Source organism: Xenopus tropicalis, chromosome 4, assembly GCF_000004195.4.
Source record: "Xenopus tropicalis strain Nigerian chromosome 4, UCB_Xtro_10.0, whole genome shotgun sequence".
In the NCBI taxonomy this organism is placed as follows: Eukaryota; Metazoa; Chordata; class Amphibia; order Anura; family Pipidae; genus Xenopus; species Xenopus tropicalis.
The window spans coordinates 123074384-123102209 of record NC_030680.2 but is presented as its reverse complement, the minus strand read 5'-3'; the positions used below and the strand labels follow the sequence as shown (position 1 = coordinate 123102209).

At 41.5% G+C, this 27826-nt stretch overlaps 1 protein-coding gene across 2 annotated transcripts; it reads right to left on the bottom strand.

Annotated features, from left to right (window-relative positions):
* Positions 1-108: 108 nt before the first annotated feature.
* Positions 109-27013, bottom strand: rac2 (Rac family small GTPase 2). 2 transcript variants are annotated; one of them, XM_012961000.3, is made up of 7 exons: positions 26871-27013; positions 13874-13945; positions 13626-13743; positions 11786-11848; positions 7003-7162; positions 6689-6820; positions 109-336 (listed from the first exon to the last, which is right to left on the bottom strand). In XM_012961000.3, exons 1-6 carry the CDS (start codon positions 26903-26905, stop codon positions 6690-6692), a joined length of 579 nt encoding a protein of 192 aa, XP_012816454.1. In that variant the 5' UTR covers positions 26906-27013; the 3' UTR covers positions 109-336; position 6689. The 2 variants fall into 2 exon arrangements, with proteins under 2 accessions (XP_012816454.1, NP_001011285.1); NM_001011285.1 differs by lacking the exon at positions 109-336 and adding an exon at positions 1376-2508 and having other exon boundaries at positions 26871-26956.
* Between the last annotated feature and the right edge of the window lie 813 nt (positions 27014-27826).

Below are 27826 nucleotides of genomic sequence, written 5' to 3'. Positions count from 1 at the left end.
CACTGAATCAAACGGCTGCACATTGTCTTACTGGTGTCATTAGATCGCTGTTGCCATGTTTGTAGCAAACTCATTATGGGATCAATGAAACACACTTCACCAGAGAAGGACAAAGTACAATAAAATATTTATTTTTGAACAGAACAACAGTAATTTTATGAATAAACATGATTAAAGCTGAATAGGAGTGTGGGGCTCATGTGACAAAGCAAAAGGATATATTGTGGGTGCATGTATATGGGGTAAGAAGGGAGTTTGAGTTATAACCATCAGGGTAGGAAGTCCACAGTGCATTGAGTGTCTCCTGGAACTGACTGAAAAACCCCTTCTGATATCCTGTTACAGAAAGAAGGGAGCATATAAAAACAGACATGAGAAATCAGAGAAAACAAAACTAAACAGGACAGAAAAATAAACTACAAAAAGACAAGTTAAAACCAGACAGTCAGATAAAAAGAATTCAACCCAAAAATATGTTGGTAATTTGGTAATTAGGCAATGATTCTAAACCTTTGGGTTGGAATGAAATCAGCAGTCATATAAAGACTTAAATATGTTGGTAATTAGGCATAGATTCTAAACCTTTGGGATAGAAGGACCTAAAAGTGAGTCGCCATGTTGTTTTGGCTTAGTTCCCCATGATCCCCTTTATATACAATGAAACTGATTTCCACAGCAATGCAACCTGGTTCATTTTTAGACAGAAGCAGTTTAAAAACATCTGACATAATAAACACTGCATTGGGTTGCATTGCGGACTCTTAAATCAGAGTCAGTGTGGATCCCATTCTAAAAAAAAGTAGCCAAACTATGCTAGGCTACACTTCCAGTCAAAAACCAAGGGCTAAAGCATGGAAGCTGTAGCCATTATAAGGGACTCAGCTCTCCAAGGGCCACTAGTACACTTATCCAACAAGAAACCTGTCTTCTCTGTGTAGCCTGGTCCCTGTTCCTGGCTCATGTAGTCAGAGCAGGGTGCCCTAAGTACACCCCAAGCCTCCTGTCCCCCGAGTGCACACATGCAGGGTATATGTCTATGTTGCAGAATGCAGTGTGGAAAGTGTAAAAAAAAACTGCAACTGGGTATTTTGTTGGAGAATAGCCCAGGCTTTCCCTTTAAATAGAGTGCCTCCTGCATTAGGCAGCACTCCATGCAAGAGGGCGGAAACAGGAGGCACATCCCCCCGGCTGCCCCCCCAGCATACCTTAACTTACCCATTATTCAGGTGTGCTTGGTAGGTGAGCTCTTAGGGGCACTTGTAGGGCACTTGTGCCCCCTTGTGTCTTTGTGTTATTAATAAATAGCACTATGTGCTTTTTATGACTAAACTTTGTGTATAGTATACTATGGATTTGAAACATTGATAAACATATATTAAACATAGAAAATAATGACTTTATTGAAGGAAACTACAGGGCAGCTGGAAAAGCCAGGAAGGGATTATAAAGAGGAGCACTACAACACCTAATATGTATATTTATAAATAAACAATAGCATCATTTTGGGTACAAAAACTCATATTTCTGTTCCAGACTTGCATTACACAGTAGCAGTAATGCTTCAGTGCACACTGCACAGGCTTTTCCCCCAGGCACCACAATAGAGTTCTGCAGTGTGATAAATGAATGTGTATGTAATGCTGTTTATGTAATATCACTGCTCCCTGAAGCTTCTTGATGTTTGGGGTTTTTGTATATATGTATTCAACCAAAGTCATTCCTATTAAAGCATGCATATGGTCGCCAACTGTTCTGTATGAATATTAGTATTGCCCTTGGATAGAGTTATCTGTTATCTGCAGCTAAAGCCAGGGCACCCTGCACTGAGGCACCCATTTCATCAATAAATCCATAGATTCAATCCTGCAAGCTCAAATAGAAATTATATGCTTAGGAAGGATTTTGATAAGAATTAGGCATCTGTTTAACAACATACTGAGCTCTAAAATATCTGCTTGGATTGGCTATTAATAGTAATGATGGGAAGAAAATATCAGAGCGTTTCAACTAATTTGGTGCCCAAAGCTAAAAAATATTCGGAGGTTTGTTCTAGAAGGCAAGCCATGCTTGCTGACAGTTTGTTGCTTCTTTGTATTATTTATCCATATTGTCCCAATTTTCCGGAGCGGCACAGCCTGTCTCTTCATAAATAAACTATGATTAGAATTCAGCCATCGGAGGGAGCAGAAATGGAACCAAGCTTAAGAGTTCAGTGTGTTTAGCCTTCTGAGTCACAGCTAATTCCTTAGTGTTCCTTGGTGTATGTGGGCCAGAATAGGAAATCAGAGGCGAGATACATCAGATGGAGAAAGAACAAGAAGGACTTTAAAGAATAAAATTAACAGAGATGATTGCATCCCGTTGTAAAAAGGGAGAAGCTTAAAAACCATTGCAGACTATAATAGCAATAGAATCGGGCAGCTGCTGTGCCTGTTGAAAGGATATTAAAGCTGCAGTTGGACTGTAGTAGGTGCAGGTATAGCCAACTAGCTGTTAGTTTTTAGTGGCCTAGTAAATAAAATACATACAGTATAAGTCTGCAACAGTCAAAAACGTTAAAAAATAATAATGTCTTTATTACTATCCATTAAAACAAACCCCATGTACAAAGCCTAAAATGTTTCTTTTGGATTTATAACTTTTGAGTATGATTATCCCTTGTTTTGGCCTTGGAGGAGTGTTTAGTGGCCTGGTCACTGACTGGTTCCTATGGTTTCTTTGCCTTTGTAACTACAGGGCTCCCAAGTATCCTGGAAACCAGCTAGCTCCACTACTGTAAGCAGATCATCTTTAATAGGCTGTTCATTATTAAATTAACTTTTAGTATGTAGAGAGGGATTTGATGATTTGCAATTGGTCTCGATTTTTTATTATTTGTGTGGGTGTGTGTTTTTTCAGCAGAACTCCAGTTTGGAATTCCAGCTAATATCTGGTTGCTAGTGTTCAATATAGAAAGATATAAAAAAAAATAACAATAAATGTAGCTTCACAGAGCAAGTGTTTGGTTTGGTCCCTTTAAAAGCTGGAAAGAGGCAGAAGAAGCAGGAGAATTATTTAAAAACTATAAAAAAAAAATTATCAGTCTCCATAGAAGTGAATGGAGGTGGGGATTTTGACAGGTATATTCTTGCCTCCGAAGATGGCCAAGGGGGACAAGAATCAAAATCTCCCCTCTGCCACTACTCTTTACATAGATACTGACTGGCATTAGTGGGTTTTTCTAAAGTTCTAAACTAGAGAAGAATATGAAGAAAGTTGCATATGCGGGTTCCCTGAAAGTAAGGATTCAAAGTAAGTGGAAGCTAAAAATGTATTACTTAGGTTAAGCTTTTTTGGTTCCTGTCTGTGTGTTACTTGCCCTTTATATATAATTATTGAGTATTTATCATTCTTATACTTTTTCTTGAGCATTCATCACCACTTACCCATATCCCCCTGTAAACACTCACTTATCTGCACCTACCTAGGCATGTGCACCCCCCACCCTTTCTGCTCTCCTTTCTCTCCTGCCTCTTGTTTTATTATTCCATTTCTCCTCTAGTGACTGCAACATCTGCTTTAACTGAAGCTTAACCTCCCAGTAAGAGCAACTTCTCTCTCGGCTGCAGAGATTAGCACTTAGAACTCCTGCTCTTTCGAGCCACCCCCTCATCTCTGTGTGTTTACATTTACTCATTTAGACAATAAGCTCTTCAGGGCAGGGACTTCTCTCCATTTGTTGCTTTAGTCATTTTATATCGTTTTCCATGGTAATGATTTTAGCATTATCTGTGAACCTTAACTGTGCACTGCACTCCCTTAGGAGCAGCTTGAAGGTGGTATTATTTTCGGGGAGCTTTATTATATACGGTACACTGCGCTGCACGTTGTGGGTTCTTGAAACATATATTAACTTTGTGCAAAGGAAAACAATAATTCCCATATAAGAAACATTTTTTACATTATGTGTGTGTTTTCCTTTGTTACTCTGGAAAATTGTAGGCAGATTACTATTGAGGCATAATATTTAGACAGGTATTGTTTAGCAATGATATCATAAGTTAGTGGCAGGTTTTAATTCTGTAAAATATATCTGCGTTGGTTTAACAGATGCGTGGATGCAAATATGCATTTCTTCAGGAGTTTATTACAGTGCCACCTAGAGGGCACTTTGAGAAAGGACATAGAAAGGCATGAGTGAACTGCTGAATGCAGATGTCATTAATGCCTGTTATTAATGCCAGAGTTCAGATTTCATACCAATTGCTTTTTATTTGTGTATTAATAATCTGTAGGTGGGTTTTGGAAATAAATAAATCATATGGCCACTAGACAAAGAAAGGGAAGATGGTATTTAATAAAGATGGTCATGTAGTGTACATAGGAATAAGGTGCTTTTATCTTATGAAAAATGGAATAGCGGGATAATATCTTGGAGAAAATGTTAAGAAAAGAGGCCAAGGTGAGGCTCCCTATTAAAGACCAGGAAATTACTGGCACCAATTTATAACAATTTATAAACACGGCTTCTGCCTATGGCCTGATTAGTTCTATGGTCCAAGCATTATTAGGAGGTTTAGTAACAACAGCATTGGACAGAAACAGTTTTGCTCTGGTTATCCGGTAAACACAGATGGCTGTCTTTAGTGGTGGTACTTTCTGTAGCACTCATATTAAGCATTACATGTGCCATTTGCCCTACTGTACCTGCTGCCCCCCCTCCCCCATTTACCTACCTACTGGTAATGGCCTGTGACGAACTCCAATGTGTTAGATAATCCTTGGGCCCTTAAAGACAGCTCTGGGAGAGATATCCCACTGGCAGTAGAAGATCTCCACTATACCTAGGGCCCAATTTTATATGCCCATTTAAAGGGACCCAGGTATAAATTTTACTTTTTACATATGCCATGTGCTCAATTAGAGTTTCAGGATAAGAACAAGTGTGGAAAATAACCAAAAAGGGCTATACTACCAAGGAGTCATGACATTAATAGGCTTAGCCAGAACTGTTTACATGTGAGAAGACAGAGCATACAAACATGTAGTTAGTGCTATTCCCATTACAAAGATAATAGATGGAGCCTGTGAGTTTGGAATCTGATCTGATTAACAGACATTCGGTGACTTCCGACCCTAGACTAGATTCAGTTCAGTGAGAGCCCTAAATGCATATTTGCTCTGGTTGATATTACTGGAAATACTGCAGTGTGACTATGGTGACCATTGTTATGATGTCTGTAAACTGGTCATGAACTTGTGGCCACGGACCACATTTTCAGCCACATGGGGAGGCTTGAATAGTGAGTTGCTTGTAATGTTTGTCTGAGACTTTCTTGTGGTGTTTCATTATTGAGAGTGACCTTTTATAAACCTTAATATAACCTTGGCTTTCAAATGGCAACAATGGCTTTAATTAGTTTTGTAATTTTTAAATGATTTGCCTTTGTGTGCTTCTTCTCTCCAAGGTCAAACTTTGCTATCTGCTTGCTAGGCCCAGTGACTCTGGCCATACTCATTGTAAAGCTAGAATTGACATTATTTTAATGTTTTACTTCCTTTTTGTTATCCATTGGAACATACATACATGCATATAAATAACTGGTTGCTATGGCCAGAGTTCATAGCGCCAAACTCATAATAGATACAGAAGGCCAGTTTCAGATTGTCTTGGAAATGTCATTTTTTGCAACAATATTAAAAGGTAATTGCAATTTCAATCTTCTTTTTAAGGCTGGAGCAAAATGAGACTGTAAGGGAATGATTTTGTAGGAAATACAACTTAAGTCTTGCTGTCTAAGTTGCTGCTGCCCATTGCTGGACCAAAGCCACTACTGGCCCTTCAGTACAAGTGATTGACTGAATTATACTTGCCATTGAGATTACCTGCAGCTAAACTTCCCCATGACAGGCATTAATCCATTGACGCTGATCATATTTAGTTTTATGTAGTTCCTTATATCTGTTCATGATTTATTACATTTTGCTTATTATTTTTGTGTGTTGTGTACTTAGAATCTGGAGACAGAGAAGAAAGTGGAAGGGGAATAGTGAGTGTTGCTAGGGAGGGACAATTGTTATATGAGGGAAGCAGAACAAGAGTCCAAGCTTTGTGAGATTGATTTGAAGAGTTCCTTAAGCCCCTATTTACTGACTTAGAAAATTAAGTGCCCCTTCCCTTTCTTACGATCACATTAACTACAGACACAAGCGATTGAGTTCCGTAAAGTGGATCTATATACCAGCCTGCTTCACTGGCATCAGGTGCCAAATGCAGTTATAATGAGAAAATGCATATTCAAGAGTCAGAACCTTTAGGAAGTGGTATTGTGATTTCCATCCTGGAAAATTCATTGAGTAGGGGTCTGGGCTACCACAATGGCATTGAAGTTACTAAGGTTAAAAATAGGCATTTGATAATAAGATCTGAACAGCAAAAAAAAATCAGGATTGAAGATAAACTCAGCTACAGAGACAAAGAACTGGGGAGAGAACTCTATTTAGATGGTGAAGAAGGAAAGAACAGACAGGAGCTCAGATGAATGCAGGTAAATATTGACTCTATATAGATAATAAAACATTAAAAAATAGAATGAAAAGAAACAGATAAAGACTAGATGTGCTCCCTAGGCTCCAACTTTAAAAGGAATACCCTTCAGAATGGCAGCCTAGGGAGCACAGCTAGTCATTATCAACTCTCCCAACTTACCTTAAAGCACCACACATTTGGCTTTGTTAGGCCTCGAAGGAGGGGGACACAGCACCGCTCGGATAGCCTCATCAAATACCGTCTTTAGGCCACGTTGCGTTAAGGCTGAGCACTCCAAGTATTTGACTGCCTCTTTAGGGAAAAAAGTTCCAAGGACAGGATATTATTAATTCCCTTAAAATGACATGTGCCAGCAAATAAGATTATTATTCAAAAGCAAGAAAAACATGTCTAAAGTAAATTGTCAATAAGACATGTATTTGCCCTATACAGGGGCTTCTTCAACACCATAGGGCATATTCTGCACAACTCACCAATCTCTTTTGCCAGAGCCAAACCCTGTGGGTAAGAGATTGGGGACAGTTTCTTCTCTTTAAGTTTCTCAATGGTTTCTTTGTCATCCCGCAGATCCAGCTTGGTTCCAACAAGAATGATGGGTGTGCTGGGACAATGGTGTCTCACTTCTGGGTACCACTAGAAATAGGAAAATGAAAACATTTAGAAAAGAAATGCTGAAACCAGTAACTCTGCTTCAGTCATGATAACACAAAAAATCATCCATTCATGATGCAATGTATGGCACATGATTTAGATCTACCTGTTCTACTCATGGAGTCTAAAGTAAAACCAATCTTTGGGTTTCCAAACCCTACAATGTGTATTAGAATTTTATTGCAAAAGTCCCAAATGGTCAATTTATGTCAGGAAATGGGTGTTCCTTTAAAATACAGACCCTATTTTTGGTTCTCATTCATAATAATACATAATGACCAATTTCCAAATATTTAATAAACAAAAGATTTTCCTCCAAGTTTAGGAGGAATGATTTGCTGTGAGGACAACTTCTTTAATTGCTTCCCTTGGATTTTCAGCCACTTCCACTTCTTCAGGTCTCTACCCTTCTTCTTATCATCCACCACCTACATAAATGTTACTACTCATTGCTCTCCCATGCTTTTTGTTCTCTCTCAAGGTTTACTCCATGTAATAACCGATTGTAATCAACCTTTAGTTGGTCTTCAGTATTTATTTGATTATAGATTATTAACCTTCCTGCTAAAAATGCTGTGTGGTAGCTGGGGTCACTGACACCCAGCAACCCCCCCAAACAAACAGTGGGGCTTTATTTTTACTGTTATTCTTATTTTTTTATTGCTGATTTTACTTGGTGCTCAGAAACCGCTGTTATAAAAATATGTTGATAATTGGAGTGAAGAACGTAATCACTTATAGGGGGACTGAGGCTCAAAATACATGTGGTGGATTTTAGGGGAGAGAGAATGGTTTTATCTCAATCAATGTTGTAGAAGTAGAAAAGTTTGAAAATGGGTATGCATTAAGTGGAGGTACAAATGGGATTTCTTTAGAAAGCTGCGGACATAATCTGCTAAATCTTATATTGTAAAGGAATAAAAGGCAATAGTAGGAATATAAAGAAGTGAAGCTAAGGCAAAAGAAAGACGTGGCATGACTCAGATTTGTCTTTATTGATTATAGCTCTTGTAACAGAACAAGAGGACACGATATAGAAGAAACAAAGAGTGAATTTCTCAGACGTGGACATTGGGCTGATTCATTTAGCTGAGATTATAGGTCTTCACTAGTGATGGGCGAAAAGTTTCGCCAGGCATGGATTCGCGGCGAATTTCCGCGTTTCGCCATTGGCGGATTGTTTCGCGAAACGGATGAAAAATTTCGCCGCGGAAAAATTCGCCGCACGTCCAAAAATTGTCGCGGCGTCAAAAAAGAATAGTCGCGGGCGACGAAACAAGAGCCGCGCGACGAAACAAGAGCCGCGGGCGACGAAACAAGAGCCGCGCGACGAAACAAGAGCCGCGGGCGACGAAACAAGAGCCGTGCGACAAAATAATAGCTGCGGGCGACGAAACAAGAGCCGCGGGCGACGAAACAAGAGCCGCGCGACGAAACAAGAGCCGCGGGCGACGAAACAAGAGCCGCGGGCGACGAAACAAGAGCCGCGGGCGACGAAACAAGAGCCGCACGATGAAACAAGAGCCGCGGGCGACAAAACAAGAGCCGCGCGACGAAACAAGAGCCGTGCGACAAAACAAGAGCCGCGCGACAAAACAAGAGCCGTGCGCGACAAAACAAGAGCCGTGCGCGACAAAATAATAGCCGCGCAACAAAATAATAGCCGCGGGCGACAATTTTTTTTGTCGCACGACATTTTCGCCGCTTCGCGAATTTTTCGCCGTTTCGCGGATCTTTTCAAAGATTCGCGAATTTTTCGGCGAAGCGAAACGGAACAGATTCGCTCATCACTAGTCTTCACTGAAATTCACATAAAGTACAGAAATGTATGTCAGAAAGTTGTACAGAAAGCATATTATATGCCGTGCAAATAGCACAGTGGAGGATATTTCCCATCCATCTCAGACTCTGTTTTCTCCTTTATTATCTGGTAGAAGATTCTGTAGTATTTGGACAGCTACAGTCAAACAATATAAAAGCTTCCTCGAGCAGTCACGGTTCTTAATTCATTGTTAAAGAAATTTGGTAAAGGGGTTAGATTAAGCTGTAAATTTAAAAAGTGAAAAAGTTTTTGTATTATATTAATGTTTTAATATAATACTAGCATAATGTACACGCCACTTTATGATTATTAATATAAAAGGCTTGTTTTTGTGATCATTTGTATAATATGTACATGACACTTTTGAAATGAGTTGAGCAAATGGATTATAGGTTAGGTAAATGTGTGTTTGCACATGGATATGGATATGCCACTTGGGATACAAATTTTCTAAACTCCCAAATTTCTGTGAAGTATTGCTATGTACTTTATTGTTTTCTTTTTAAATTTATTTATATTGTTTTTATTTTTTGGCACTATGAGGGGGCTAAAGTGAAACGTGATTTCAATATGCTGTTCAGTTGTATTGACAATAAAGTTTTCTTGAATCTTGAAGTTAAAGCTGTTGGTGAACAGCCCTCAACCCAAGATTAAAAGAAAAGGGATACTAGCACAATCTTTACACCAGGATCTATAGTGATCATCACTTCATACACAGATATGGTAATATAATCAGGGTCGGACTGGGCTGCTGGGATACCGGGAAAAAAACCCAGTGGGCCCCGGCGGCCCACACCTGATCCCGCTCCCTGCCCGCCGGTGTCCTCTCCTGACGCATTTCACTTAAGCAGATTCAGGGGAGGATGTTGGGCGGGTGGTGGGGGACATTGCTGATGAGGGGCATCTTGAGGAGTGTGGGGCCCCTGGGGCACCAACCCAGGTGGGCCCTGCACCACCCAGTCCGACCCTGAATATAATTCCCCTACTTGTAGGATGGGTCTCTCGGGACCTGGTGCAAGTCATTCTGCCCACAGGGCTTCAGATAAGAAATGAGAATGTTTCATTCACATAAAAAGCATGCCCTTCCCACAGATGCACCAGGAGGTAAAGGAATACGCCACCATTGGTTTAGTTCAGCAATGCGGTGGCTAAATGTTTGTTTCATAGAGGCAGTGTAATTATTATTATTTACATAACACTGAACACTTGGTTCAGCCTCTTTAGAAGGCAATAATGATAATGATAAAATGGTCAGCAATGTTATTATACAGCAATAGCTGCAGAGAGTACAACATTCACCCATTGAATGTACAGAGAGATACCATAATACTAGAGCAGCATATGTATCCCACTCTGCTAAGCAGAATTCAGCAGATACATTTGAGTGTCCTTTACATTTATTGGTATGATAGAAAGCTTTTTATATGCTATCCTCAGGAATACTTTAAGCCAGCTTTAGCTTTGGATTTCACAGGGATTAAAGGAAATTGATTGCAGCAGAGTGGCCTAATTTTTCACTCATGTGAAGTACCATTTGGAGAACATTTTTGTATATCTCACCTTGTTAAAGGGGCATAAATAATGTACGATTGGTCTTTGCTACACATATTACAGCTGAATTCTGGTAAAGCTAAAAGAAATATGTGAAGTTGCTGGAAAGAGTGAGGATGATGAATTTCAGTCAGGAGGAAATGATGGGCAAAAAGTCTTTCAGATAAGGTGGATGGGGGGTAATGGGGGGAACATGGGAGTTGCAGGCTGGAGTAGAATGGAAAAGAAGACCATTATATATAATATGTTACTGGGGCTGACTGTGATGAGGACAACAAATCTCACTAAAGCCTGAGGCACTGGAGAATGGAGGGGAAATGCTGAGAAGCATGTGCTCATTCCTGGTATTCTGGGCCCACGGTGAAGCACTTTACCTAAAAGCTTATGCCATAGAGGCAGAAAATGAGGGCACAGATGCACTGGCGCATGTCCCATTAACAGTCCTAAATATTAAAAGAAAAATGTATACAGTTGTTAAAGGGAAACTATAACCCCCCAAACAATGTAGGTCTCTATAAAAAATATATTGAATAAAACAGCTCATGTGTAAAACCCTGCTACATCTAAATAAACCATTTTCATAAAAATGTACTTTTTTAGTAGTATGTGCTATTGGGTACTCCTAAATAGAAAACTGCCATTTTAAGTAGTAAGAGCCTCCCCCTGGGATCATACAATTCACAGTGCACACAAACAAACCAAGGGCACACATACATGCTAGGGAGGGACACAGCCCATCACAAAATGGAGGCTCAAAGGAAAAGATGTACCCGTTTAAATGCCCCTGTTAACATTCCATTAGAAGAAGGTTATCATTTAGGGCAAGGACAAACTTAGGTATAGAAATTAGTGCTGTGTATTATTTTCAAACTTTTCCACACATATTGTACGTAGGTTGCTCTAGGGAGGCCCAGTGCACTGAAGTGGGCAGGCAGCTTGAAGGCCATGATACTAAATGTTTATTCATGGGATGTGCCTGTCATGTTTCCGTTAGGTATATATCCGTAAGTCTGTATGAATAAAGTGGGGCCCAATCAGTAGGCAGAGTAAATAATGAATCATTCTTAATTTATAATAAATGGAAGTAATAGAGTTGGATGTGGAAATGCAAAGGTGTTGAAATCATTCTGCCTTTCTCTAAACTATGCCAATACAGAAAATCAATACAGAAGAGAATTTTGTGCATCAGGGGAGTCATTCTCTGCAACGCATCATGAAAATCATTCTCTCACCTTGGCACGGACGTTCTCATAAGATGCCGGACTCACCAGGGAAAAGCAAATCAGAAACACATCCTATAAAAGATGTAGGATCAGTGGTTAATACACAGTTCCCATGCTTCAGGAGAGGAAATGTTCTGCATTTTAATAAGGTTCTTTTACTAACTAGGGGTTACTGTAGCCTTTCCTTGTAACACTGGAACTCTGGGAAATAATTCTGCATTTTGAGGAAGGAAATGGTGGATTGCACACATAAGAGAGCACAGCAGAGTGGCAAAGTTAAATTTGATTTTTGTATAGAATTTGATGACAATTAAGATACCTTGGCTGCATTAATAAGAAGATCTCATAGTACAATATGCCATTGCTTGATCTCTCCTTGCTTAAAGGAGAAGGAAAGGCTAATAAAGAGTTAATCTCAAGCTGCAGGCATACCTTCAGTTCTCTCAATAGTGCCCTTAAAGGGGACCTGTCACCCTAAGAAATAACTCCAAATTATTTTCTATATTGTTAGTTGAGCAAAATAAACTTTACTTACGCCATATAAATAATATAAATCTTGTTTCCTTCCGTATTGGAATTACTGAATCAAAGCAAGCAGGCAGGCACCATTTTGTGGACACTGTTATGAAGCCAAGCTGTGTATCATGCCAAAATCTTGCTTATGTGCCAGAATGGGGGGCCAGTTGCCCATGCACTGGCTACTACACAGTTAGATGAGGAGGAGGGAGGGGGAATGTGCAGGGCCGGATTTAACTTGCCGGCGCCCCGAGGCCGCCCCCGGCCCCGCCCCCCGCAAGAGTGCGCATGCGCAATCGCGGCGGCGCCCTCTCCCAAACGCACCTTTAAACTCCCATACGGAGCAGTGGGGAGAGGTCCCGACTGCTCCGTATGGGAGCCAAATTTTAAAAAACTGTTGCGGCGGGGCGGCATGCCGCCCCTAAACTTGTGCTGCCCTAGGCCCAGGCCTTTGTGGCCTTTCCACAAATCCGGGCCTGGGAATGTGAGATGTGCAGTGACATCTAGAAAGTGCTGAATGGAAAGCTACAGTTAATGTCTGCCCCGCCTCTATGCCTAGGGTATAGAGGCGGGGCAAGCGATATATGATTGACAGCTGTGATTTTTAAATGCCTTTATAATGGGTTTGGATGTGTTAATATAAAAATGAATTTTGGTTTCATGTTTAATTTGAAAAGGACTTTTATTATACAGCTTTTTATGTCTGGGTGACAGGTCCACTTTAAGTCTCCCCATATTTCACCTGTTCAGAAGATCCAAAGCCAAACAGGAAGAAAAAACGCTGAGCTGTGTAAAGAAAGTTCCCATAATGCCTCACTCCTGCACAGACACCCAGATCGAGTGAATATGCTCAGTTAGTTAGACTATGAGTCAGCTTCCTGCTGATTGGCTCAGATCCACATTCCTAAGGGGGGGTGAGTTCTTAGCATTCTTGAGGGAGGGGGGAGCAGGAGAGGGGAAAGAGCAGAAAACTGGGTGTCTCTGGCACAGGAATTACAGACACAACTAATATTTTGACAGAGAAGTCAGTGCAGCAGTACTGTAAGTGCTTATGGCTGTATTTACATAGACCTTTCTGATAAAGCTTACTTAGTTTTTACCTTTCCTTCTCCTTTAAGGCACTCACGTTTTTGTTTTACATTACTGTAGAACTTCCACTTTCTGCCTCCCACCCGCAGTTCAGCATGTAGAAATGGACGTGGGAGCAGTAGCAGGGTACTGGCTGAATTGGCAAATGTTCCCTATGCTTGCTCATTGCTTCAACCTAGCTCTGCAGAAAACCACATCTTTCTAGTGTCATAATAGTATCCCCAAAGCCCCTTCCCATACATACTGTCTGGGGATAGGAGAGAGGTCTCAGTCGATCATAGTCCTCCTGGCCAGCTGTATCCCATAAACCCAAGTTTACAGGCTTACTGTCAACCATCACATTCGCTGAATAATTGTCAAATCTAAAGGGAGAAAAAAAAGACCATGGCAAATATGATACATGGGTTTAATATTGGTCTGACATCAGTAGACATTGCCATTATGTAACCATACAGACTGCTACATAGAGGTTACCTTCAGAGACATACTTACACAGTCGGGATGTATTCCCCGGGGAAAGCATTGGTTGTATAACTGATGAGAAGACATGTTTTACCCACAGCTCTGCAGAAGAGAAGATACAGACAAGTCAGGGAAATTCACCTTTAGGTTAACTTTTAGTATATTATAGTATTGCCTTTTCTTAGCAATGTTTCAATTGGTCTTCATTTTTTATTTTATTTTTTTTATATTTTTTCAATTATTTGCCTTTGTCTTCTGACTTTTACCATCTTTCTAATGGGGGTAACTGACCCCGGCAGCCAAAAGACTATTGCTGAATGAGGCTACAGTTTTATTGTTATTGTTACTTTGTATTACTTGTCTTTGTGTTTAGGCCCTCCTCTATTCATATTCCAGTCTTTCTTTCAAACTGCTGCTTGGTTGCTAGTTTAAATTAGACCTTAGCAACCAGATAGCTGATGAAATTCCTAACTGGAGAGCTGATGCACAAAAGGCTTAATAATTCAAAAACTACAAATAATCGAAAATGAAGACAAATAACAAACTGTCTCAGAATAGGGAATCTCTGCTGAAAGGCAGAGAAATGCATTTACTACAGTGACAGTATCCTGACAATCTCTCTGGATTAACAAAACTATTTTTAGTTGAAAATGGAGTCCGTTGGACATATCCTTGGAGTATCCTTGTATAAATACCCTGCAAAACATCTGACATTTATAAACCCAGAATTGCCCAATATACTGTAATATTCCTGTAACGGGAAAGAAATGCTATTCAGTGGAAAAAAATGTGCCGCCAGTGGAAATGCTTTCAGTAAAGTAAATTGTGACACCGCATAAGGACCTTGTGATCAAACAGAGCATTGCTGTAGGGCTCCATGTTGAAAGCAGAAGTAGAAAGTCAGACTTTATGAGCAGGAAGCAGCGCAGAGCATCGCACTCCCCAGAGACCGTAAGGGTAGGATCCTCAAAGTATGAATCACAATTTTATCTGCAAGGTTTTTGCTGTATTAATGCTGCCTAACAGGGACATTTGGTCATATACAGGGGTGATTGTAGGGTTTTACAAAGGTGCCATTTACCATGAGGTCCTTGGGCGAAACTATCTAGATTCTAGATTATACCTGAAAGGGAATATTATCTGGACTGGAGCACTATCGGCAAGGAATTTGCATGTTCTCCTTCTGTTTGCATGGCTTTCCTCTTGGTTCTTTGGGAAACTGACTCTAGTGTATATCTGTGTGTAAATATGGATTCAATTGTAAGCTTCTCTGGGCAGGGGAATGACGTGAATGATAAACAATTTCTGTAAGGGCGGCGACAAATCTCCCTTGTCGCAGGCGACTAATCTCCCCGATATGCCATCCCACCACTAGAATGTAAATCGCCGCGACATACACGGCGCTGCGATTTGCCGAAGTTGCCTTGAGAGAAGGCAATTTGGCGATTTCAGCACCGCGTATGCCATCCGATCGGTGATTTACATTCTAGCCGGTGGGATGGCATATAGGGGATATAAGTCACCCGCGACAAGGGAGATTTGTTGCGGGCATCTAATCTCCCCATCTGCCACAGCCCTATATGTTGCACAGATATGCTGGTGCTAGAAAATATGTTAAATGTAATCATGTCTATATTTTCAGTATACAACTTGGGGATGTCTAGCCTGCAACTTTCTAACTGTTGTTATATTACAACCCTCAGAATCCCACCAGCAGCCACAGACTGGAGGCACATAGGCTGAATACCCCTGGGGGCCACAGACTGGAGGCACATAGGCTGAATACCCCTGGGGGCCACAGACTGGAGGCACATAGGCTGAATACCCCTGGGGGCCACAGACTGGAGGCACATAGGCTGAATACCCCTGGGGGCCACAGACTGGAGGCACATAGGCTGAATACCCCTGGGGGCCACAGACTGGAGGCACATAGGCTGAATACCCCTGGGGGCCACAGACTGGAGGCACATAGACTGAATACCCCTGAGGGCCACAGACTGGAGGCACATAGACTGAATACCCCTGGGGGCCACAGACTGGAGGCACATAGGCTGAATATCCCTGGGGGCCACAGACTGGAGGCACATAGACTGAATACCCCTGGGGGCCACAGACTGGAGGCACATAGGCTGAATATCCCTGGGGGCCACAGACTGGAGGCACATAGGCTGAATACCCCTGGGGGCCACATTTTGCAATGTTCAGATTTTTTTGCACCAAAACTCCCAACATTTGAGATTATCAAATGTTCAATATTTATTATGTGCAAAAAACTAAAAAAACTCAAATGTAAAACTTTGGCATGTAAAAGTTCACGTAGAATTCACACCCTTTGTGTAGGGACCCATAGGGTTAATCTGCCCCTATGGCTTTAAACCCAATCATTTCCTCTTTCCTTGGGCCGGGTTGGAGCTGCAGAGTGCCATTGAGCCCTATGGGAGACTTTCCTTGGGCCGGGTTGGAGCTGCAGAGTGCCATTGAGCCCTATGGGAGACTTTCCTTGGGCCGGGTTGGAGCTGCAGAGTGCCATTGAGCCCTATGGGAGACTTTCCTTGGGCCGGGTTGGAGCTGCAGAGTGCCATTGAGTCCTATGGGAGACTTTCCTTGGGCCGGGTTGGAGCTGCAGAGTGCCATTGAGCCCTATGGGAGACTTTCCTTGGGCCGGGTTGGAGCTGCAGAGTGCCATTGAGCCCTATGGGAGACTTTCCTTGGGCCGGGTTGGAGCTGCAGAGTGCCATTGAGCCCTATGGGAGACTTTCCTTGGGCCGGGTTGGAGCTGCAGAGTGCCATTGAGCCCTATGGGAGACTTTCCTTGGGCCGGGTTGGAGCTGCAGAGTGCCATTGAGCCCTATGGGAGACTTTCCTTGGGCCAGGTTGGAGCTGCAGAGTGCCATTGAGCCCTATGGGAGACTTTCCTTGGGCCGGGTTGGAGCTGCAGAGTGCCATTGAGCCCTATGGGAGACTTTCCTTGGGCCGGGTTGGAGCTGCAGAGTGCCATTGAGCCCTATGGGAGACTTTCCTTGGGCCGGGTTGGAGCTGCAGAGTGCCATTGAGTCCTATGGGAGACTTTCCTTGGGCCAGGTTGGAGCTGCAGAGTGCCATTGAGCCCTATGGGAGACTTTCCTTGGGCCGGGTTGGAGCTGCAGAGTGCCATTGAGCCCTATGGGAGACTTTCCTTGGGCCGGGTTGGAGCTGCAGAGTGCCATTGAGCCCTATGAGAGACTTTCCTTGGGCTGGGTTGGAGCTGCAGAGTGCCATTGAACCCTATGGGAGGCTTTCCTTGGGCCAGGTTGGAGCTGCAGAGTGCCATTGAACCCTATGGGAGGCTTTCCTTGGGCCGGGTTGGAGCTGCAGAGTGCCATTGAGCCCTATGGGAGACTTTCCTTGGGCCAGGTTGGAGCTGCAGTGTGCCATTGAGCCCTATGGGAGGCTTTCCTTGGGCCAGGTTGGAGCTGCAGAGTGCCATTGAGCCCTATGGGAGACTTTCCTTGGGCCAGGTTGGAGCTGCAGAGTGCCATTGAGCCCTATGGGAGACTTTCCTTGGGCCAGGTTGGAGCTGCAGTGTGCCATTGAGCCCTATGGGAGGCTTTCCTTGGGCCAGGTTGGAGCTGCAGAGTGCCATTGAGTCCTATGGGAGGCTTTCCTTGGGCCGGGTTGGAGCTGCAGAGTGCCATTGAGCCCTATGGGAGACTTTCCTTGGGTCGGGTTGGAGCTGCAGAGTGCCATTGAGTCGTATGGGAGACTTTCCTTGGGCCAGGTTGGAGCTGCAGAGTGCCATTGAGCCCTATGGGAGACTTTCCTTGGGCCGGGTTGGAGCTGCAGAGTGCCATTGAGCCCTATGGGAGACTTTCCTTGGGCCGGGTTGGAGCTGCAGAGTGCCATTGAGCCCTATGGGAGACTTTCCTTGGGCCGGGTTGGAGCTGCAGAGTGCCATTGAGCCCTATGGGAGACTTTCCTTGGGCCAGGTTGGAGCTGCAGAGTGCCATTGAGCCCTATGGGAGACTTTCCTTGGGCCGGGTTGGAGCTGCAGAGTGCCATTGAGCCCAATGGGAGACTTTCCTTGAGCCAGGTTGGAGCTGCAGAGTGCCATTGAGCCCTATGGGAGACTTTCCTTGGGCCAGGTTGGAGCTGCAGAGTGCAATTGAGCCCTATGGGAGGCTTTCCTTGGGCCGGGTTGGAGCTGCAGAGTGCCATTGAGCCCAATGGGAGACTTTCCTTGAGCCAGGTTGGAGCTGCAGAGTGCCATTGAGCCCTATGGGAGACTTTCCTTGGGCCGGGTTGGAGCTGCAGAGTGCCATTGAGCCCTATGGGAGACTTTCCTTGGGCCGGGTTGGAGCTGCAGAGTGCCATTGAGCCCTATGGGAGACTTTCCTTGGGCCGGGTTGGAGCTGCAGAGTGCCATTGAGCCCTATGGGAGACTTTCCTTGGGCCAGGTTGGAGCTGCAGAGAGCCATTGAGCCCTATGGGAGGCTTCCAAAATCATGCACAGAAGGATCAAAGTCAGAAAGGTTTTCCCTCTGTTTACGATCGTTAGGATAAAAAATGTAGTGACTTTCGGATCACCAATACGATATTATCGTGACTATTACGATTTTTTCAAAAGCATATTCGTGACGTTTCCGATCATCAGAAATTATCATATCTAATCCGAATTTTACCCATTTCGGGATTTAAACTTGTATTTTGATGTAGGACCATGGTTAAGACACAGGTGTCATGTTAGTTCCTATCCCTGATCCACTGTTGGCTGTTTGGGATCCGTGACCACTAAGGTACTCATCTTAAGGATCCCAGATAGTTATCCAGACTACTCTCCACAGTGGTGCCATGCTGTTTGGCTGTCTTTACCCTGCCCACACTCTGCTAAGGTGGGATAAACCAGTGGACACCATAACTTTCTACCTTCCGTGCCTATACCTGCTAACTCCTCTGAGTGAGTATTGCATAACCCAGTGGATCATTTGTCTTTGACAAATAAACAAGTTCAGTTCTGTTTTACTGCAAAAAAACCTTCTGGCTTTCATTCTTTCAATTACTTTGCACACAGCCTAAGGGAGTTGTAGTTGAGCTACAACCCTTTGATATTTCCATCTTGTGTGTTAGAGTCCTATGTACCCCATGCTCTAAAGCCAATCTAGCTGGTATTGCCTCTTTTCACCGCCAAATAGGGGTTACATTTGTAAAACAACACCCTTGCTCAACAGCAGACACATGCAGGTATTTGACCAATTACCAAGCAGATAATGCTTGGGCATACTGATGTTTTGTCCCCATGCATCAGTAATTCCCAACCATTGGTTCAGGGGCAACATGTTGCTCTCAGTGCCCCCAAACCATGGAGTTATTTTTGAATTCCTGACTTGGTGGCAAGTTTTGCTTGAATAAAAACAAGATTTCCTACCAAATAAAGCCTCCTGTAAGCTGATAGTGTGCATAGAGGCTGCCTAATAGCCAATCTTAGCCCTTATTTGGCACCTCCATGAACTTTTATGGTGCTTGTGTTGCTCTCCAACTCTTTTTACATTTGACAAGTAAGGTTTGGGACCCCTGTCGTACACAATACATCAATATAAGCTACTGATTCTGGATTGGCTGAGTTGGCAGGTAATTTCAGCCTGTGTATGGACTAAACTAGAAGATTTAAATATGTATATACATAATAAGTAACAGGGTACTGTACGGTATACTCTTATCAACACAAATCCTTACAGTTTCTCATGTAAGGTGACATGGAGACCATGTTATTAGGGGTGGTAATTTCTTACGGGGTAAACTGAACAATTACACATTATAAAAATAGACATATGCATTGCTTTTCTTTCAAAAAAGAGAATTTGTTCAAAAGTTATGCCTTCATAAGACAAAGTAAGCATTGCCCTGTTTTTTTGTTATTAAAAATCACCAAAGTGAGGTTTCTGAATTCACCAGAATCCTTGCATGAGTATACAGAGAGAGAAAGATAGATGTAGATAGAGAAGTACTGAGCAAATCATATCTACACAGGCACTTCCTTCTTTAGAGATATGTTTCAGGCTGATCAATGTGATTTAGGGTTTGGCAAACAGCTCATCTCATTATTAATGTTATGTTTGTATGTGCTTCACAGTTGTGCCATTACAAACCCTGTGCCTGTGCCATAGTAAATTCCATTAGTCTTGTAGCCCAAGTCTAGCTCTTTGATTGAGACTTTTAGGTTTTTTGTCAAAGAGGCATCAGCAATAGCATGAGAATTCTGCCACTGACAGCCTTGCAGTATTGAGACCTTGGATTTCATTCCGGACTAGGGTTTGTTTGCACTCCCCTGATTTCCTCCCACACTCCAGAAACACACAAGCAATTTAATTGGCTCCTGATGAAAGTGGCCCTAGTGTGTATGCGCCTGTGGCAGGGAACTTAGACTGGGAGATACCTTGCAATGCGAAGGACAAAAAATCTCTGTAAAGCAGAGTTTAATATGTTGGGGGCTTTCTAAATAAAGGATAATAATATCCAGCTCTTAGTCAATTCACATCACTGAACCCTCTCCGTGTTTTTAATCATCACATTTCTAAGCTATAGGCACAGCTATTTTTGTGATTTCTTTTCTGTTCCTTATTCTAAAGGATTTAAGCGGTATTTGCCTGTGATCTGCTCGTTATATTTACAGTCTATGGGAACAATCTCCCCCTTAATGATGAGTCATGTGCAGTTATGAAGCTGTGTTCCAGTAGCAGGCCGATGATATTTAAACCGAACTCATGGATTTAACTCATTACAGTTTGTTAAAATGAGGTTTAAAATTGTATTCACTTAGTAAGATCCTGTGAAACAAAACAAGTGAATCTCTGGCCAATGTTTGGGGACCCCCAACGCAGCCATTGTTCCAAGGTAGATAAATAAATAAGAGCAAAGGTCTCCATGATCCATCATGGCTTACTTCTGGTTCTTCTGCTATGCAGCTCCATATCTGTATAGTACAGTACAGGTATAGGATCCCTTATCCGGAAACCCATTATCCAGAAAGTTTTGAATTACGGAAAAGCCATCTCCCATATACTCCATTATATTAGAAATAATTCTAATTTTTTAAAAATGATTTCCTTTTTCTCTGTAATAATTAAACAGTACCTTGTACTTGATCCCAACCCAATTGATCCTTATTGGAGGCAAAGCAATCCTATTGGGTTTATTTAATATTTAAATGATTTTTAGCAGTTATGGAGATCCAAATTACAGAAAAATCCCTTATCCGGAAAACACCAGGTTCCGAGCATTCTGGATAACAGGTCCCATACCTGTAGCATGCTTACCTGCTTTCTCATTTTGATTGAGTATGATTGAGGTATCAGAAATGTAAAAAGAAGAAATGCACAGATTCCATCAGCCTTTTCTGTAGATTGCTCCACTTTACTCAACAAATTATTTTCCAGAATTGTTAGCTTTCCTTATAAGCTCATTCTATGATCTGGCTCAAGTGCCTCATCATGCAGAGATCTGTATGAACTAAGATTTATTATCCTTATTAATTGCCTATTTGTTTATAGAACAGTCTATAGCGCTGAGAGACTATTATATTCTCTGGGTCAGTTCAACTTGTTTGTACATTGCTGAGATTAACTTGTCCTCCCAGAGGAATCTGTGTGGGAATCTATTAGTGTTATTTATTTAAAGCAAAATTGTAATTCAAGTGCTGACAGTGTCTAGAGACATCACAGGAAGACTGGTTTTAATAAGTAATGCTCCACAAAATAGTATGTCTTAAATTTGTTTATTATTATTTGGCATATTATAAATGTTGCTACCAGCCTAAACTCTTCCACTGATGAAGCTCCAGACTGCAACCTTTGTGCAACAAAGGCTTTGACAATAGTGATGTAGCGAACATCGCCGAAAATGTTTGCGAACCCGTTCGCGGACTTTCGCCAAAACTCGCGAATATTCGCGAACTTTGCGAACCCCATAGACTTCAATGGGAAGGCGAACTTTAAAACCTAGAAAAGCCATTTCTGGACAGAAAACTGATTTTAAAGTTGTTTAAAGGGTGCCACGACCTGGACAGTGGCATGCAGGAGGGGGATCAAGGGCAAAAACTTCTCTGAAAAATACTTTGTAAAAAAAACGCCAAAAAAAAACGCCAGTAAATTCTACCTGCTGATCGGTTGCTATGGGTTACTGCTCCTGGGCAAACTTTGTTTTTTTATTTAACCCCCAAAATGATTTTGCATTATAAATGCATACGTATGTATGTTACTGTATGTATTTCCCTTTAAGCCATTTGCATTTGTACAATACAAGTCCTCAGACAGAAAGGAAAATAGTCAGCACCTTTTTAACTTTCCCAGCAAATCCAGATCCAATGCTCATTTTTTAACCATAAAGATATTTTTGTGGGGTTGGTCTTCATTTATTTTAGCAATGTGTTCCTATTTTAGCTAACCTCATTTCTGCTTTTTGCCAGTTGCTGAAATCTCTGTGGTTTCTAAATCCTTTGCCTGGTGCATGTTAAGTGCAAAGCTTAAATGGCCTTTACTCCCTTTCTGTTGCTTTTAGAGCCTCCGAGGGAAGCCACATAGACAGTGACTTTGTAGATTGCAGTTGTTTCCCAAATGAATACACTGGGAACTGTACAGTCATTTGTTAATGTCATTTTTAAAGATCCCTATTTTTGCTTGGTGTTTTTTGCAGAAGAATTGTCACCCTAATTGATGCTTTCTTAAGTAAAATCTTGGTTGGTCCAGAGTGTATATATAATACACAAGAGCCATGAATATTCTATAAATTATATCTTTATAAACTGTTCTTAGCGATGTCATCAGTTAATTTGTATCACATGATTCTCTAAAACTTGTGTATTTTTAATACATGACCTACCCCTTAAATAGTATGAAGATATTAAAAGTCACCTTGGAATTCCATGACCTCAGAATTTGACCTTGTGCCTTTAATGGTCAAATGGATCTCCTTGTGACTCCTTATTTCATTTATATATATGTTTGGTAAGACTCTTGTAAACTCTTGTTTACACATATCATGGATGCTGGTGGCCAAAAAGGAAGCAAAATTGTTCTCTTCAGGGCTTATCCATGAATCACTTGTGCCAATGGGATCTCAGTGCAGCCTACACTTTGGGGCATATTTATTATAGTGTGTAAGCCAGCATCATCGGTGATGTTGCCCCTAGCAAGCAATCTTTGTTTTTGTTTTCTAACTTGTAATTGACTGTTAAATACTAATTGCTGGTTGGTTGCTATGGGCAACATCACCAGTGATGCTGTCCTACACACTATAATAAATATGCCCCTTTGTACCTTGCATTAAATCAGGCACAAGGTGCCGTGGGTGTAATGCTGCCCTGTACTCATGTATTAGGCTCTAAGTACAATGCCTTACCGAGTCTTGAACCCGATCGGCTTGCACCCCTGAATGATATGCCATGGATGTCCAAGGGTTCTCCCACTTACCAGCACCAGCCCACCCATCATAAATGGAACACTGCTATATTCCTGAGAGAGCACAGGTATATTTTAAGTGCCTGTGCCTATGGGGACTAAAGTGTGTCAAGAATCAAAATGCAAATAACATGACTCTATGCATCTTGCAACTATATAGCAGGGCCTGAATCTCTTCCTATTCTTGCAATATTCTTATTAATATTCTATTATAACTAAAGTCTACATTCTCTGTCTTCTTAATGAGGCCACACATGGTCAGATATTTAGGGTTTCCTTGCTTCATACTCCATAGGAAATACCATTACTAGCTAAATCACTCTGCCCATGGGTACATTTGCCTTTAATGCACATTAGGGTTATGCAATAATAGGTGCAAAGTTTAGCACCCCTTAACAACATGTAGCTTTTACAGATTTGTTTTCTAAAACCAATCATCTCATCTGATTGATTGCTCTTCACGCTGGCCTCAAAATTTGTGTGTCCACAGCTTAGAGGGAACTGTGAAGCAGACCCCACAGCCTTGGCCCCCTGGCTCCCGGCTCCCTCTTCCCCTGTGACCGTGGGGATCTGCTTCCTTGATTGTTACGCCAATATCCATATCCGCAGAAACAAGCCAACAAGCCCAGACAAAATACTGGCTTCGGACATGTTATAATCTTTCTGGCTGAAGAAGCAAGATTATAAAAGGGATCAATACTGTCAAAAGAGAAAGGAGATTGAGGAAACCAAGAGTAGAATATAGCAAATGTGGATGAGACAAACGCAACAAAAATAGGAATAAGTAAAAACAAAGAAGGGCTAAAGAAAAAAACAAAAGAGAGGGCAATAAGGCAATGGTAAATAACACAACAGGGGTTGGAAAAATGGGAAATCAAAAGCAGCTGAAGAAAAGGAAGATAAAAATAAGGGACATAAGGGATTAGAGTAATATCACACGTGCAACACAGGACACAAGATGATTGCCAAAGGGAAAGGGACAAAGCCAAATCATATTAAAGATAAAGAAAACAAAGCCCATGGGAGAGGGGGAGAAAGGGGCAGGTGGAGGGGAAAGAGGAAAGAAATGGTAATGGGGTGAACTGGGCAGCAACACGGCCGAGGAGATTGAGATAAGAAGGAGAGAAGGAGTACAGAATGTGAAAATGAAAGAGGGTAGAGGGAACCAGAAGTCGCAGACAGAACACAGTGTGACAACAGGAGAAAGGCAAAATAAATGAAAGCAACAAAACATAACAAAGTATGAGAAAGAGTTGGGAAGAGAAAATATACTACCCATAATATTAGAAAATAATGTTGAAAAAGCAAAGATGTTAACATATCTGTTAAATGTTCAAATCCCATTTGCTAATGTGTTTTATCTGTTAGTATTTCCTCTTAGCCTTCTTCCTTTTTTAGTTAATTTCAAACCTCTTCAATCCCAACCCCCATCATTTATTTTTCTGTCTCTCTCATTACATAAGATTGTGTAGCAATGATGCTTGTGTTTTATTTTATCTACTTCCTGATTGAAAAAAAAAAACATTTGAGGGACTTTCTCATCGCGATCTTTATACAGTAGAATAGGGAACACAGCCCTAGTAAATCTACACAGACATTATTATTGACTCCCTAGGCCAGACACATGAACACATGGGCTCACAAAATGCTGACACCCAGAAGTCAATGGGCCTTCACCTAAAAGCCAATGCACTCATAGCTTGAACGGGCATAGCTGTTATACCAGCCCCACCTCAACTTCCTGTTCAGTGCGCAGATAAATGCATCGAAGGCTTGTTACATCAAGGCGTTAGTATGGGCAGAGACTGAAAAGATGATGGTGGGAGCTAATATTTCCGGTTGGGGCCTGGTGTTGCTTAAACACGGAAGGAAACTTGAATAGAACCAACTGACTATTTTAGATAAAAAAGTAGAATCTATAAATAGTAAAATTAAGAAACTATTTAGATTATCTTTTAGGCAACAGAGTATTTTATTGGGTAGGTACCTAAGTCAACATTAAACTTTAGGGGTTTCAGGGAATTACAGAGCAATATGGGAAAAGAAAGGTTTTTTTTGGATAACTATAAACTCTTATGGCTTATTATCAATTTCTGAATTTGTGAATTGAGTTTTTTTTCATTTCAAATGTTATTAAACTTAAATGTTTTGCTTATTTATTGAAAAATGTGAATGTAAAAATCTCCATCAAATTAATCCATGAAAAAACTCAAATTCTCCATTTATTCTAGACTTCAAGTCAGCCTCTGCTGGTGCGCTACCTCAGGGTATAGAAAACATGATGAAAATGGTTTGTGTAAATATCTAAATGGCCTCATTTGCACATGTTGCCGAAAACCTTTATATATTATTACTTATATCCAACAATGGGTTAATTTAGTAGGAAAAATTAACTGTAAAACAGAAAAAAACACAGGGGATTTGTTCCCCTTTCAAATCTATGGATAATATTGTAAGACAACATGGGGTGCCAGGGGCAGTTTTCTGGAAAGCTACAAAGAGTTAAAACAGAAGTGTCTGTATGTTGTATATGGAGATAGTATATAAGATAAAGGGTAATGGTTTTGTAATGCATATAAATAACAATATTTCATATTGTGCTGATTTCCCCTAGGTAACTGTCACATACAGCATGGCTATGTAATCATACATCACAATGTAACCTTTGTAACCCTCACATAGCATCACACATCATACAGGCCTCTGGGCAAATAGAGCAGCACCAACACCATCATCTATACGCTGGTATGAAATATGAAGACCCTTTGCATTACCGTAAGGCAAAAATGTATTCAATGTAGAAATGTCTAACCCATGACTTTCCCACTGTTGTTAAACAACAACACCCAGTGTCTACCATACATGCTGAAAGGTACAGTTCAACAGAAACCTGAAGGCAGCAGGGTGAACTTCCATGATGTATAAACTGAAAATAATATATACAGCAAAATATGTGTTTTGTACTCCATCAGTATTTCCCCCACTGGGCCCTTGTAGCATTAGAGGCCCAGGGCGCATACCCTTCCTGCCCTACCCTCAAACTGGCACTGGGGATATATACATATATGTCTGTATTTCCCTCCAAAGCATTGTCTTTTACTCCCTATGGCAAGCCCAATAGCCGGTAACATTTAGAAAGCATTAATGGAAAAAGAAGATCCATGTCTCAAGGTGCTTAAGTAGGACAGAGGGGGTCTATATATAGGGGGCATAGTGTACCAACACCTTAACATACATAGGGAGAGGTACAGTAAATGTTACAGTATATAAAGCTCAGTACATAAATTATATTCACAGGTCTGTGACTCTGTGGGCAGTGATCAAGCAACATGGCTGCTTCCCCTAAAGCTATTTCTGACCATTCATAAACTAGTCATTCCTCATCTATCAATAACCCTGAAGAAGAGCAGCATTATTGGGTAGCACATTGATATCTAGATATTCACAAAATGATTCTTAAAATAAGATATGCGTATGGACAGGAAGCAAAGTTATAGGCACATTGTAAACTTCTCTTGGTGTAGAATGTCCTTACCGTACCCCCATAACTTACCAATTACTGACCCTACGCTGAATGCCCCCCATGCATTTCTACTTACCCATCGCCCACCACTACACATTTAATGGCCTGCATTTCTCATCAAGTCGATGATCTTCTGTTTGAGACTTCTACAGCCACCGAGAGGGAAAAGGGAACTAGCGAGATACAGAGAGACGGAGAGAGACGGAGAGAGAAGTCGACCACAACAGAGCAACACTACGAAACAGGAAAACATATTTGCTCAACCATGGAGGAACTAAACCTGTAACCCTTTGTATGCCAGCCAAAACTAACCTGCAGCCATGCATACTACCCAAACAAATGCTCCCAGGTTCAATATATGCCATTTTAATTGGGAGGAAGTTTCTAAAATCTCTAGTAACTCAATGGCATAAAAATAGAGAGAGTGCAGGCTTTGCAGCTGCTGGGGGCTCAATAGAAAAGGGTCCAGTAGGTTTTAAAATAATGTGCATCTCCCTGGGGTCTTGGGGGGGCAGAAACTATTCATTCTAGCTTTATGTGCAGTAATATTTTTGTATCAAAAAATGCTGTAAATGGAAACCACAGTAAAAAAAAACATTCTAGCAGTTTAATGTGCAGCTCTATATCTTATTTCAGTTGTGCTGCCTCCCTGCGGATTGGTGGTAGTAAGGGGGGTGGAATAAAGACCAGTTACAGTGAGATTGGGTGGGAAACCTGTTTTATTCATAAATATTCCTGGAAGCCCAGCATAAAGGTGGGGAGATTTGAGATGAGATTTGAGATTTGCTGCTCTAGCCAGTCTAGTAATATCTATCTGTAGCTGATAAAGCGAAGATTTCATAAATCTGTAACATAGTTATGAGTTTGGAGGACCCTGACCAAACACTGGACCTATAGGAGAGTACAAACCAAAAAAGTCTGCCAACCACTGAGTGATAGACCTTTATTATATCATATTATTTTTGTCAAATGTGATAATTGTTATTATGTTTTTTGTTCAAAAAAGCAAACAGATTTTTTTTAATATGTACT

Coding starts and splice junctions, on each gene's coding strand:
- rac2 (XM_012961000.3), bottom strand. CDS start 26,905: ATGCAGGCCATTAAATGTGTAGTGGTGGGCGATGG. Junction 13,744..13,873: donor GGGGAATACATCCCGACTGT/GTAAGTATGTCT, acceptor TTCTCCCTTTAG/ATTTGACAATTATTCAGCGA. Junction 11,849..13,625: donor CTCTCTCCTATCCCCAGACA/GTATGTATGGGA, acceptor CATCTTTTATAG/GATGTGTTTCTGATTTGCTT.